This window comes from Macaca thibetana, chromosome 14, assembly GCF_024542745.1.
Source record: "Macaca thibetana thibetana isolate TM-01 chromosome 14, ASM2454274v1, whole genome shotgun sequence".
Lineage (NCBI taxonomy): Eukaryota > Metazoa > Chordata > Mammalia > Primates > Cercopithecidae > Macaca > Macaca thibetana.
Window position 1 is genome coordinate 86840336 of NC_065591.1, and position 13483 is coordinate 86853818.

Sequence of the window (13483 nt, forward strand, 5' to 3'; positions counted from 1 at the left end):
TTCTTAGTTCTTTTTTTTTTTTTTTGAGATGGAGTCTCACTCTGTCACACAGGCTGGAGTGCAGTGGCACCATCTCTGTTCAGTGCAACCTCTGCCTCCCGGGTTCAAGTGATTCTCTTGCCTCAGTCTCAGTTGCTGGGATTACAGGCACCAGTCACCACGCCTGGCTAATTGTTTTTTGTATTTTTAGTAGCGATGGGGTGTTGCCATGTTGGCCAGGCTGGTCTCGAATTCCTGACCTCAAGTGATCTGCCCACCTTGATCTCCCAAAGTGCTGGGATTACAGACGTGAGCTGCCACACCTGGTCAATAAATGTTAGTTCTTTTTTTTTTTTTTTTTTTTTTTGAGACGGAGTCTTGCTCTGTCGCCCAGGCTGGAGTGCAGTGGCCGGATCTCAGCTCACTGCAAGCTCCGCCTCCCGAGTTCAGGCCATTCTCCTGCCTCAGCCTCCCGAGTAGCTGGGACTAAAAGCGCCAGCCACCTCGCCCGGCTACTTTTTTTGTATTTTTTTTTAGTAGAGATGGGGTTTCACCATGTTAGCCAGGATGGTCTTGATCTCCCGACCTCGTGATCGGCCCATCTCGGCCTCCCAAAGTGCTGGGATTACAGGCTTGAGCCACCGCGCCCAGCGTAATAAATGTTAGTTCTAATAAAGCTTGAAGTGGCACAGCTAGGCTTCACACCAGGTCCTATTGGCTTCAAAGACCTCTCTTTCCAATCTTTTGAAGGGATAAGACAGATTCCACAACCACTCCAACAAGAGGTATTTTACAAGGAGGGTGCAAGGCAATTTAGCTAAGTATGCTGTTACTTGCACTGTAAATCTGAAAGCTAACAACACATTTATGTATCTCCTGGGTCTGACTCAGGTTATAGGATGTTTTACTTTGAGAAACCACAGGGAAAGGAAGAAAGAAATCAAAGAAATCAGCTTTACTCTGATTCTGCCTAAACCGTTCAGGTTCAAAAAGGGAATCTGAAACAAGTGGACCCTGGAGCAATAGTGCACCTCAGACCTTTGGCCCTTGAGATGCTAAAAACAGCAATTTCAAGAACTACAGTTTTAGAAGTCTGATAATACCCATTACATCTATAAGCATATTTTTATGTAATTGTAAGGTGCTCATACATGATCCACCATGTATTAATCCTCAAGAAGTTACTTGGCTTGAGCTTCATTTTCCTCAACTCTGAGTAACACAGCACTTCCTACCTAAGGCTGCTATGAAGATAACCAAAAATGAATGTAAATTCATTTTCTTTTAAAAATTTTTATTATTTTTGAGATGTAGTTTCACTCTTGTCACCCAGGCTGGAGTGCAGTGGCACGATCTCGGCTCACTGCAACCTCCGCCTCCTGGGTTCAAGCAATTCTCCTGCCTTAGCCTCCTGAGTAGCTGGGATTACAGGCGCCCGCCACCATGCCTGGCTAATTTTTGTATTTTTAGTAGAGACAGGGTTTCATCATATGTAAATTCACTTTCTAAGTTGTAAAGTTGGAGATAAAAAGGTTTTAATATTAAAAGCTTCTTAAAAACACTAGCTGAAGTATCCAAGTTTGTTTAGGAGCTCAGTTTGAAAAAATGTAGAACATAAATGTGGAATCTAGACCTGGGCTCCATTTCCAGCTCTACTCTGGACTCAGGATATAACCAATGTCCAAGCTTCTACTGGGAAAAGGGAACTTTCCATTTAATTAGGAAATAAGGTATTGAAAGACTTAAATGGGAACATATTATTTTGCTTTAAAATTTCTATCTTTAACCTTAGGAACCTCAGTATTTTTCATGGCTGAGGAAGCCCATGAATGGCTCTCTATCTATAAAAGGCTCAATTTCTAGTCTCAAATTTTCTATTGAAAGTGGCCTTCTGAAATCACAGCCTAGGTTCACAAAAACTTCATTTTCCAGAATTACTGCTTTTAGTATAGCCTAGCTCTTCCTCTCACTTCCCACAGATATATCCTCCAAGATAACAAAACATTATTTCCAAAGGTTTTATTTTATATATTGTTTGAAGCTTTCTCAGGCTTTGCACTAAGTGCACATCAGTGTGCATATTCAATCTCTTTCAAAAGAAACATGGCGGTTGAGCATCCAGGAGAACATAAGTGAGTACCGTATAATTTAAAAGAATGCTTATAGAGCTCTCCTCTTGGGCCATGAGAAAAAAACAAGTGCCTGCAGAAGTGAGCAATACCCAGTGCTCTCCCAGACACACGCTTACGGTGCTTACTGTCGATGACACTCCTCCACACCAACATGTAGTCCAAAATGGAATCCCTCTCATCTTTCATTATACTCTTTTAAAAAGTGTGGAGAAAATATTACGAATTAACTCATCTTAAATAAATGTGAGAGAAATGGGGAAAAGGGCAAGTTAATGCACAACCACAATACATAATGGTAATTTTTCTTTTCAAAAGAAATTATGGAATGTATTACTAGCAGTATAAATTCCAACAAAAAGTTGGGCACCCAGATTTGGTTATTTAGATTAAAAATATTTATTACAGGCAGGTTTGCTTTTCACAAGAAAACGTATCACTGGAAACATTTGGAGAATGCAAATTGGGTTAAACCTATTCCCAAGTCCATTATCAAGTAAGGTGTCACTAAAGAAAAAGATAGGAGTTTAAAATTGGGGAAGCCCACACACAATTTAGACAGGGAAAAGAAAAAAACTCATAAAAATAAGTCAGAATGATCCTTTATGTTTTACAGTCTTTAATTAAGCACATAAAACTGTACTACTTAATATATTTCTCCATGAACTTTTTGTGAAATTCAGATCGCAGTGTGTCATTTACAAATCTTTTGTCTTTCTTCTGGTCATCTACACCTTTTGCACAGTTCTTGAAGACAACATCATCATCCCACCTGAGGAAGAAAAAGCAAACAACATGTCTTAAAATGTTTGTATCAGGAGACAAGAATACTATGTGCTCTGCAAGGCTTAGTCAGTTACACAGAAGGACGCTCAACATGTGTATCATTTGATGCAGCAATTACACTCAAAAGAATAATGTCATCCTTAATACATAATCTTGCTTCTTATAGCAAGAATGGCAATTCCTACTTAGAACATGTAAAACATTCTTACTATTTCTCCAGTAAAAGAAACTTTTGAGTTAAAAAATAGAAATACATAGATTTTAATTGCATAAATATTTAATGTTTTTAGGTCTAATACAAAGAGGCTGCACCTAGGACTACCCTAATATTAGTATAGGCATTTGTAGATGATAGTAGCCAATCAATTTAATGTAGTTTAGATTATGTGGTTTTGAGGATTGTAGATACTCCTCTTTTATCAGTTAATGTTTAGTAATCATCTACTGTAATATTTGCATTACAGGCCAACAAAAGGAGAAGCAATCATTGGGGTGTAATAATTAAGGCTCAGATATGGCGCACATGTACGTTAACCACAGAGAAGTACCAGCCGAAGAACTCAGGGCAGAACTCTGGTTGGATTCCATAAGGTATAAGTGTGAAAAAAAATCCATAAGTAAGTTATAAAATACATGTGTTATAGAAAATAAAGAGCATGATTTCAGAATATCATCTAGCATATAAAACAGCTGCCCATATACATAATATAGATACCCTCACAAATATACATAAAACACAAACCCATATCATGCGTGTGTGTATGTGTGTATGCGCTTACATGCCAGGAGAAACTGCACATGGGAACAAATGTGGGAAACTGCACAACGAGCAACAAACGTGGGCACCTTTGGAAAATAGTGCAGTAAAGTCATCACTGATGCAGTATACAGAGAAGCATAAGAAGCTGAGCAGATCAATATGACTGGGATATAAGACATGTTTCTGTCTCCAATTCCATTTGCATTCAAAAAAAGCAAAAAAACAAACTATATAGCTTTATTTTTATATATAATCAGTAGTTTTTTCTGTATCCAGTCTTTCCTCAACTCCAAACAGGCTTTTTGTCCCTCCTTCCCAACACCAAAATGCTCTTTCCTGACATTAGTATTTGTCCTCGATGATCACTCCTCTCCTCCTGAAACACTTGGTTTCACTTCTTTCAGTTCTCCTCCCTTCCCAACTGGCTGCTCCTTGTCAGCCTAGACTTTTTCATTCAAAATTCATTCAATCAGTATTTATCAGGCACCTGTATAATGTTTAGAGGTTGGGTAGATGATTAGAACAGGTATTGGTAACTAATCATCTACCTAACCTCTAAACATTATACTAAGCTCAGTTCTGACTTCTCCTCTCTAGCTATACCCTTCCCTAGGTGATTTCATCCTGTGTTATGGCTTTAGAAAGTTTATCTGAGCTGATAACTTCCAAATCTACTATCTCCAGCTTGGACTAATTCCAGAACTGTATCAGCGGTACTGCATTACTCCAGAGGGGAAAGCGGTCAGTAGTACTGCATCACTCCAGAGGGGAGGGCAGGTAGCAGTACTGCATCACTCTAGATGGCAAATAATAGCAGTAGAGGTGGTGAAAAATAACGAATATGGTTTAAAAGTTAAGCACTGTGTTTCCTTGATGAATGCATATAAAATAACAACCATTCTTCCTTCCTCAACATTTCCTGTAAGCTTTTCTGTTTTATTTTACATATCACCATCTGAAGGATTTACAGTATTTACAATTTATACTTCCTCCCTTTTCAGCCCTCCTTTTTACCCCTCCACACACACACACTGTACAGAAAGAATTTAAAAAGCAGGCCTGGGACCACAATCCTTAGAAATGCCTGCTTCCAAGGTTGGCCCCTGGCTGGCATTTGAAAATTTGGATTTAAGAAATCTTCTCACTGTCACTGTGCCTACAATTTACAAATAATGTGGTTTATGCTGAACACCTACTGTCCTTTTAAGAGTCTGGATTTTGCTATGTGCTAAGCAAAAGCTGCGTACATGACTAGCCACGCCCAGTAAAAACCCTGGGCATGGGATCTTTAATGGGCTTCCCTGGGCAGCAGCACTGCACACATTGCTGCACTGGGGGAAACAATGTGCTGTGTGACCACTCATGGAAGGGATAGAGCATAGTGAAACCTGCACATGGATTCATCCATTCTCCGTGTGTGTCTTTTCCCTTTATAATCTAGCTGTGTGTCTTTATTACCTTAGCCAAGCATGTAACTATATGCCAAGTCCCCTGAGTTCTTCCAGTGAGTGTCTGAATGTGAGAGGCCATCTTGGGGACCCTTGATATGCATACCTAAAATGTAAGGGCCTCAGTTTATTACTCTGTCCCTAGTGCTTACATCATTATCTGGTACACAGCTGGTTATTGCAACTATCTACTGAAAATAAGTTAATTTTCTTTCATTTAGCTTCTTCCATTATTCCTAATTGAACAGAGAAGAGTATCCGTGAACGAACGGTGGACTTTTAGAAGCTTCATATAATGCACCTTGCTATCCAACTTATAATCTGCATGCCTGTGCATATAGACACACACACACACACACACACACTTCATTACTCCGTTACTGTATAGTACCTTCTTTTAACTTTGAAGTTGGCCTGAGGCTGCGATGGGCCAGTGAGATTAAGGAGAGGGTTTCCGCTCAGAATGTTTTCCATACGAATCCTCTCTTCTTCAGCTTTTTGTTCTTGTTCCTGTCAATGATAAAGGAAAATTAGTATTTACTTATTTTAACTCTGGGTTCAATTTTTTTTATATTAGCTCACTGAAAAAAAAAAACAGATCATTGGGATTTTACGGCAAGAAAAGCATCAAGGCAGGCTTTTTTTTTTTTTTTTTTTTTTTGGTTTTTGTGGCATACTAGAAAAGTCTCCCTCATCAAAATAAAATAAGTTGGCATTTTTATTATAAATATTTCATGGTTGATATCAGTCTCTTCCAACTGTGAAATGTTAGAGATTCATATTTAAATCTATTTTCTTTCTTGAAGTACATGTAAAATTAATAGCTTTAAATTTTAAGCGTATATCAATAAGCATATTCTAATAATTTAAGAACATATTAAATATCAAAAAGACACATTTAGCAAAACTATTACCTCAATTTTAAAGGGTCATACATAACTGTGATTTAATTTAATCTTATTTTGAATTACTAATAATGTAAACTTGCGTCTCTAGGTTTGGTGAGAAGTTATTAATGAAGAAAACTCCTAAAATAGGACAAACTACCATGTACAAAATTATATCCAGTTAACATGAATTTCTACTAATTTACCTGAGGCTGATCTATTTTGTTTTTATTGACTTATTATTGAGTTTCTTTTCTTTTTCTTTTTTTTTTCAGACGGAGTCTCGCTCTGTTGCCTAGGCTGGAGTGCAGTGGCATGATCTCGGCTTACTGCAACCTACACCTCCCAGGTTCAATTGATTCTCCCGCCTCAGCCTCTAGCATGAGCCACCATGCCCGGCTAATTTTTGTATTTTTAGTAGAGATGTCATTTCACCATGTTGACCAGGCTGGTCTCGAACTCCTGACCTCATGATCCATTCACCTCAGCCTCCCAAAGTGCTGAGATTACAGGCGTGAGCCACCGCGCCCGGCCTCAGTTTCTATTTTTATACCTCCCATCCTTCATCAGTTACAACACTGTCTTTCTTCACTTTTATTTTAGCATCAACTTCTTCAAAGTCAAATCATCCTGAGTTTCCTTCTCAGAATTTGGAATATAAAATGTCTAAAATCCTTAGCTATCACTTCTAGATCTACCTGTTAACATGCTATCTTAAGCTAAATATAAATCCCATTTTGCTGTGTTTTGGGGATGACAGAAATCGATGACTTAATAGATCAAGGAAAAAGAGATGGTGTGGAAATCATTTTTTAAGAAGTTATTATTTTAATAACCTAATTTTTCATACAGATTACTGATATTCATTTCAATATTCAAATGTAAACAATGAATTTCATTTTTATGGAGAAAAATAAAAATGAAAATAGGAGGTGAGAAGATCTAACTTGTAAGGAAATAGGAAAATTCCTTTACATCACTGGTCAGAATTTAAATAAAATCAGGAACTATCCATCACAGATTAAGTACAAGTAGCTCTCTAAAAGCTATATATTTATTTGTAACAAATTATACTGATGCTTAAAGGGAAAAGATATTTCTCTGAAATACTAGAAAAATAGGAGCTTAGGTATACAATATATCCAAACTTATAATATAATGTGTATGACATACAAAGGTCATGGACATTTTATGTTTGGAATATTATTTCCTTTGGAGTTACTGAATGATTGTCACACACAGCCCTGGGAAAAAAGGCATAAACTCTTTCAACATTCAAACAGCAGGCATACTATGTTTCATAATATAAGCTAGTTGTCAGATGGCATGTAGGTCAAATCCTAACTACCTGTTTTTGTAGATATTTTATTGGAACATTGCCACACTCATTCGTTTATGTACTCTGTGGATGTTTTTATGCTACAACAGTGGAGGTGAGTAGGTGCGACAGAGGCTCCATGACCAGCCAGCCTAAAATATTTACTACCTGGCCCTTTACAGAAAGTGTGCTGACCCCTGACAAGGGTTAAATGGTTTGAAAAATCTTAAATTTGGGGCCGGGCGCGGTGGCTCAAGCCTGTAATCCCAGCACTTTGGGAGGCCGAGGCGGGCGGATCACAAGGTCAGGAGATCGAGACCACAGTGAAACCCCGTCTCTACTAAAAATACAAAAAATTAGCCGGGCGCGGTAGCGGGCGCCTGTAGTCCCAGCTACTCAGGAGGCTGAGGCAGGAGAATGGCGGGAACCCGGGAGGTGGAGCTTGCAGTGAGCTGAGATCGCGCCACTGCACTCCAGCCTGGGCAAGAGCGTGAGACTCCGTCTCAAAAAAAAAAAAAAAAGAAAAATCTTAAATTTGGGACGTGGCAAAAACCAGCCAATAGAAAGGGAAACAGGGCTAAAAGAAACTAAACTATCATTCAACTCCAAGAAATATCAACACGTTTTATTACATGAAACTCACAAAACTGCAAGGCCTTCCGTCTAAAATGCTTATCGTCCCTCAAGGTCAACCAAAAGCATTTAAATTGCTCATCTCTTTATGTGTCCAGAACTATTAGGCAAGCTAAAAGAATTTGGAACAATTGCCCTCTAGTGGTATGCAAGTGGGATTGGGAATGTTTTTATAATTCTTCGACTTAAAAACTACATGTAAAAACTATAAGCTATTATAGGAATTATGCTGTCTTATAATACAAAACTTTGATGAGAATTGTATTTTAAAATGCCTTCCTTCTTCCAATCTGAATTCTAAGTCATCAAAGTCCATCCCAAATTCTACCTCTTTTCTGAATTCTTCCCTGGCCCTCCTGATTCACATGAACTCACTTCCCTAGATTCCTGGTATTGACCATGTAGTATATTTTCTTACTTTCTTTTTTAAAAACAGAACAATTCTTGCATCAAATAAAATTTTACACAGAAATCTACAAAAAAGCTGTGCTGCTCTGGTTGAAAACATCCCTACCTGAATGTCTTATAATGTGTCAAATTCAGTATGTTCAAAACAGATCTCATCAACTACCTCTTCTCTCTGTATAAATATGGCAATTCTTTTGCATTCCCTGTATTGATGTACAGCACCAACATTTACCTACAAAGTGAGGGTCCTCTCTGCTGCCACAATCAATCAGTCACTTTGTCAACTCTACCTCTTTTATTTTTTATTTTTTCCTGCTCCCCTTCCCACTTTGACCTCCTTGATAATCAGTTCTATCAGCATCTAATTACTTATCTTAATTCCAACTCCTATCATACAAGTTAAGAGTCTCTTAATTGGTAAGATTACTGAAACAGCCTCCTAACTCAGTTTTTTTCCAATCCATCCTGCGTATTTTTGCCAGAGTAATCTCTCTAAAATGCATATCCAATTTTATCAATCTCCTGCTTAAATCAACCAGCTCCTCATGTCCTTTAGAAAAAAATCTAGACTCCTTCAGCATTGTTTTGCAAATCTCTAATGCTCTGACTTGTGCTTGCCTCCTCAGTTTCACCTCTTATTATCACTCTGGGTAATTCATTAAGAGTTTTAACTATCTTTGAGTTTTATATTTTTTCCTCATATTGTGTAAACGGAGAGACTGTGGGGGCTCAGCAAAGTTAGGTAGCTTGACCTAGGTTATATAATATCTACTGACTAATTGCCTTAATAGTACCTAGGCAGGAGACAGAGAGATAATCTTTGTAGACCATGACTATATCTTGATCATCTTTGATTCTCCTGTCAATTAACAGATATTGACTAAATGTTGAACAAATGAATAAACTAGTGAATGACTAGCAAGCTGGTGAATATTACTCAATGTATCTGAACTATTGGGAAAGAATTTTTAACATAACCAGGATACCTAGGATGTCACAAAAATAATAAGATTTATAGATCTACAAGTGCTATAATATTTAGACACGGTAAGGGAGATTTCTAATATAAGAAGGTATTACTTATATTCAAAAAAATTTCTACTTTAGTATATGTGAGAGGAGAGATGTAAATATTTAACACTTTGGTTTTACCTTCCTGGCCTGCTCTTCAGCTCTTTCCTTTTTAATTTTTTCCAGTTCTGCAAGAAGAGCTGCAGTATCATCATCATCACTTTCTTCTTCAAAATCTTCATCTTCTTCCTAAAAGAACAGTGAGAGCCCAGAAGATTGGAGGGAAAATATACATTACCAAAACACAGTACATATGTACAATATATCACCCTAAGAAAGTCAAAACAATTTTATGTAGCTCAAAACAACTTTAAGCTAGCAAGTAAAGATAATCAAAAGTGCAAAAAACTGCTAATTTCTCAGAAGAAAATAATTTCAAATGAATAATCATTAAATTTCACTTGAAATTAGGTTTCTTGTTTTAACTATTATGAGTAACTCCATCATTTAACTCTAGAATTAACTGCTGATATGTATACACAGGTAGATATTACTCATTGGATGCCACTCAGGTTTTTCACTGTCCTGTATGTAGAAAACTGCAAACTGATTATAGGCTCTAGGGTCCCACAGAATTTTATCATTAACTGATGTGCTAATCCTTAAAAACCTTCTGCTTAGATTACTTCCCTCACTAAGCACAGAGGGAACCATTAAGTGTACTCCACTTATAGAAAGGGGCATATCTAATGTGGAAAGGCCTCCAGGTACAACTCTAGAGGGCACTGTTTATAGGAAACCCAGTGTGAAGAGTGCCCTGTAGAGGTGTGTAACACACCATAGTGCAGTAGTTTAGTACAGGACATTATTTTGCGGGAAAGCATGTCTTTTAAGATTCCTTCCATATTTGGTTCTCTAGAGACCAAACTTGTTCTTAAAAGTCCCACAAAATAATACTTTTTGTTTTAAAATCAACTATAAAGTTTAGCACTGAGGTCAGGGTTATATTTGAATAACAGCAAGCAAATATATGTCACTTCTTAAAGCCAAAGGCATAACAAGTATTTCAGAAAAACATGGTAAATCAATTATTAGAGATGAAAGGAGAAAACAAAACATACATCTGTTAGAGGATCATCTGCATCAAGGTTGGCAGCAGGAATCTGGTCTAACCGTGGCTTTTTTGACACTGAAGAGGAGGTTGTATGTTCTGAGGGGAAACAAAAATCACTTAACTTAGTAAAACAAATACTGCATTTCTTAAAATGTTTTAGGGACCTGTGGGCACGAGGAGCCCACACTGAAAGCATTATCCACAGTGAAATCACATCCACAGTGCCTGGGCAAATAAGCCTTTGGTAAATATTTGTTATTGTTATCTCTAATGACTTAAGAAAGTATTACAGCTCACATCAATCTGTAAAAGCAAACAAATGGTTAATATTTTCCAGTTGCTACATAAAAGAAAAACTATCAACAACATAATTTTAGAGATAAATGTCTTGGATAGTGTTGGTACCTCGGGTTGGACGATCTCTGTTTTTCTCTCTTGCAGCAGCTCTCTCTCTTTCTTCCAACTCTCTCCTGAAGTCACGGTTACGAACCTCTTCAGGGGCATCCTGAGTAGTTTGTCTAAAGTAGAAACAAACCAGGGCAAAAATGTTACTTAAACACACACACACATACACACACACACGACTGTGGTAATGGAAGACAATTCAGGAATGAGACTTTGTCCTTCAAGCATAAAAAAGGGAAGTAGATAAGATCATAATCTAATCTGAAAGTTACTAACAGCCACTCTTGTGATGTTCCCAATATTTCAAGAAGTCCAAATTCAATCACGCATTTTCCTATAATAAGGCTTTACGTGATTAAAATGTCTTTAATTTTTATTGGTATTATCAACTCAGAACTTAACAGTAATACTTTTAATATATTGACTGGTGCTGATAGTGCATAATCTCTCTGAGGCATTATTATTTCTGTTATTTATTGTTGTATCTACATACGAAAATTTCTGGTTAGTAGGAATTTTGCATTTTAAAACCACAGGGCAGAATTTTAGTGTTAAACATCCTATTGCATTCTAATCCTATGATAATAGATAAGTGACATAACTCGAACATACTACTATATCATGACCATGCCATTTAACAGATTTGGTCTTGTTTTGTGAACAAGAAAAAAAAGAGGCCGGGCGCGGTGGCTCAAGCCTGTAATCCCAGCACTTTGGGAGGCCGAGATGGGCAGATCACAAGGTCAGGAGATCGAGACCATCCTGGCTAACACGGTGAAACCCCGTCTCTACTAAAAAATACAAAAACCTAGCCGGGCGAGGTGGCGGGCGTCTGTAGTCCCAGCTACTCGGGAGGCTGAGGCAGGAGAATGGCGTGGAGGCGGAGCTTGCAGTGGGCTGAGATCCGGCCACTGCACTCCAGTCTGGGCGACAAAGCGAGACTCTGTCTCAACAAAAAAAAAAAAGAAAGAAAAAAAAGAAAGTCTTACTACCTGTATTTTATCTTTGTGTGAGAGGGTAGGTCTCTGCTTGAATACTGCTTTGAAAGTTGGCTCAAATCACCTTCTCCTTTTCCCCTTCCACCTCTTGCAGGTTCAAAGGTTGGCCTGGCTGCTGTTGTCATCTTTTATGCTTTGAAGAAAAATATAATCAAGTTATTTACAACAATACAAACACTCATTTTACAGAGTATTAATATCCATACTAGTGAAATAAATTCTAAAACTCATTCCCCTAAACCTGCTTAATCTTCTTAAACAAAAGTTTTCAGGAAAACAAATTATGAGGCTTAGGCCGTACAACGAATATGGCTTCTCAGGCTTGTCTTAGTACAAAAAATTCTGTCATGAAGATCTGAGTTTGCATCCCTATTCTCCTTCTGACTATATGGGCTTGAGCAAGTCACCTGGCTTAACTTTCTGTCATCCGTGGAATGGAGATATTCCTCATAGGATTACTATAAGAATTATGACACTTGACATGTCAAAAGCCTTGAAAAATACAGTACTACCATGACTAAGTTTTAAAAATTTCCAACTCAACCTTACTCTACCAGACTCTCTAAGGTTTGCATTTTATCTAAACTTCACACAATAGCAAATAGGCTAGTAGAAACAAAAGCTAAAAACAAACAAAAAATATCACTGACAAAGTTACTAAGTGTCTGAGAAAAAAGTTACTAAGGTAAGTGTGTTAAACTTCAATGACAGGTACATAGAAAAAAATTCTTAACCTTTTGTTGAGCCCATTTTCTCCTACAACAGGCATCATATTTTAAATCAGATCGTTTGTGGGTTATAACTTAAGGACTGTTCAAAAAAAACAAAAACAAAAACAAAACAGGAACCTCAGCCCCAGAGGATTCTGATGACAAAAATCAGGGACCCATTCCTTAAGTTACTTTCTGCTTGGAGCAGTCACAAGAATACTGCCTAGCAGATGCAGTCATTAAAACCCTGTTAGTGTCGGAAAAGCAAGTGTGTGGGGAGGGTGGGCGAACTGGGAGGATTTTTTTGGGGGGGGAGTGCTTTCTCCTAATTTTCAAAAAGAGTAAGAGACATGTATACAAAGAAGAAACGGGGTTATCTGGAGCTGGGAGTCCGCCCCTTCCCACACACTAACGGAATTATCACTCCGGCCTCTCGTGAGCTAGTCTTTGGCTATAACCAGAAACTCGTTGCCCCTTAACCCGTGCCCAGCGCCGCAGGGGTGCGAGGGGTAGTGAAGGGAGGACCTGGGGTTCGCTTTACGCGGTAGGCGCGCTGCCTTTTATGCTGCGATCTCCTCTGCGGGCCCGAGAGCTCCGGACGCGCCTGACAGGCACTCCGTTTCGCCCCTAGCCCGCTGCTCTAGGTCCTCCACCGCCCGCACTCTGCACTCTGCACTCTGCCGCCGACTCCGACCCCAACTGCCCTTTCCCGTCCCACCGGGATGAGGAAGATAACCTATCCTCCTGCCGCTCACACTGGCCGAGGTCCGATGCAGCAATCTCCGAAGATCATACAGATGCCATTACGACTCCGGGCTCCCAGAAACCTCTGCGCCCAGGGCTAGCGCCTACGACCCGGAAGCAAAATCCAAGCGCTTCGGAGGCGGAAGCAACGAC

The 13483-nt window shown here is 38.6% G+C and overlaps 1 protein-coding gene across 4 annotated transcripts in view; it reads right to left on the reverse strand.

Moving 5' to 3' along the window:
• Nucleotides 1-2704: 2704 nt before the first annotated feature.
• Nucleotides 2705-13483, reverse strand: part of CWC15 (CWC15 spliceosome associated protein homolog) — a 408388-nt gene continuing 397609 nt past the window's right edge. For 2 of the 4 annotated variants that reach the window (XM_050758060.1, XM_050758059.1), the window contains exons 2-8: nucleotides 13342-13399; nucleotides 11871-12009; nucleotides 10879-10991; nucleotides 10481-10569; nucleotides 9501-9608; nucleotides 5494-5612; nucleotides 2705-2880 (exon numbers count right to left, since the gene is read on the reverse strand). In XM_050758060.1, coding sequence (XP_050614017.1) covers nucleotides 2751-2880; nucleotides 5494-5612; nucleotides 9501-9608; nucleotides 10481-10569; nucleotides 10879-10991; nucleotides 11871-12001 — 690 coding nt within the window. In that variant the 5' untranslated portion in view covers nucleotides 12002-12009; nucleotides 13342-13399 and the 3' untranslated portion in view covers nucleotides 2705-2750. Of the gene's footprint in view, nucleotides 2881-5493; nucleotides 5613-9500; nucleotides 9609-10480; nucleotides 10570-10878; nucleotides 10992-11870; nucleotides 12010-13322; nucleotides 13479-13483 lie in introns of those variants that run through there. The other 2 variants (XM_050758058.1, XM_050758061.1) reach the window with 2 other exon arrangements.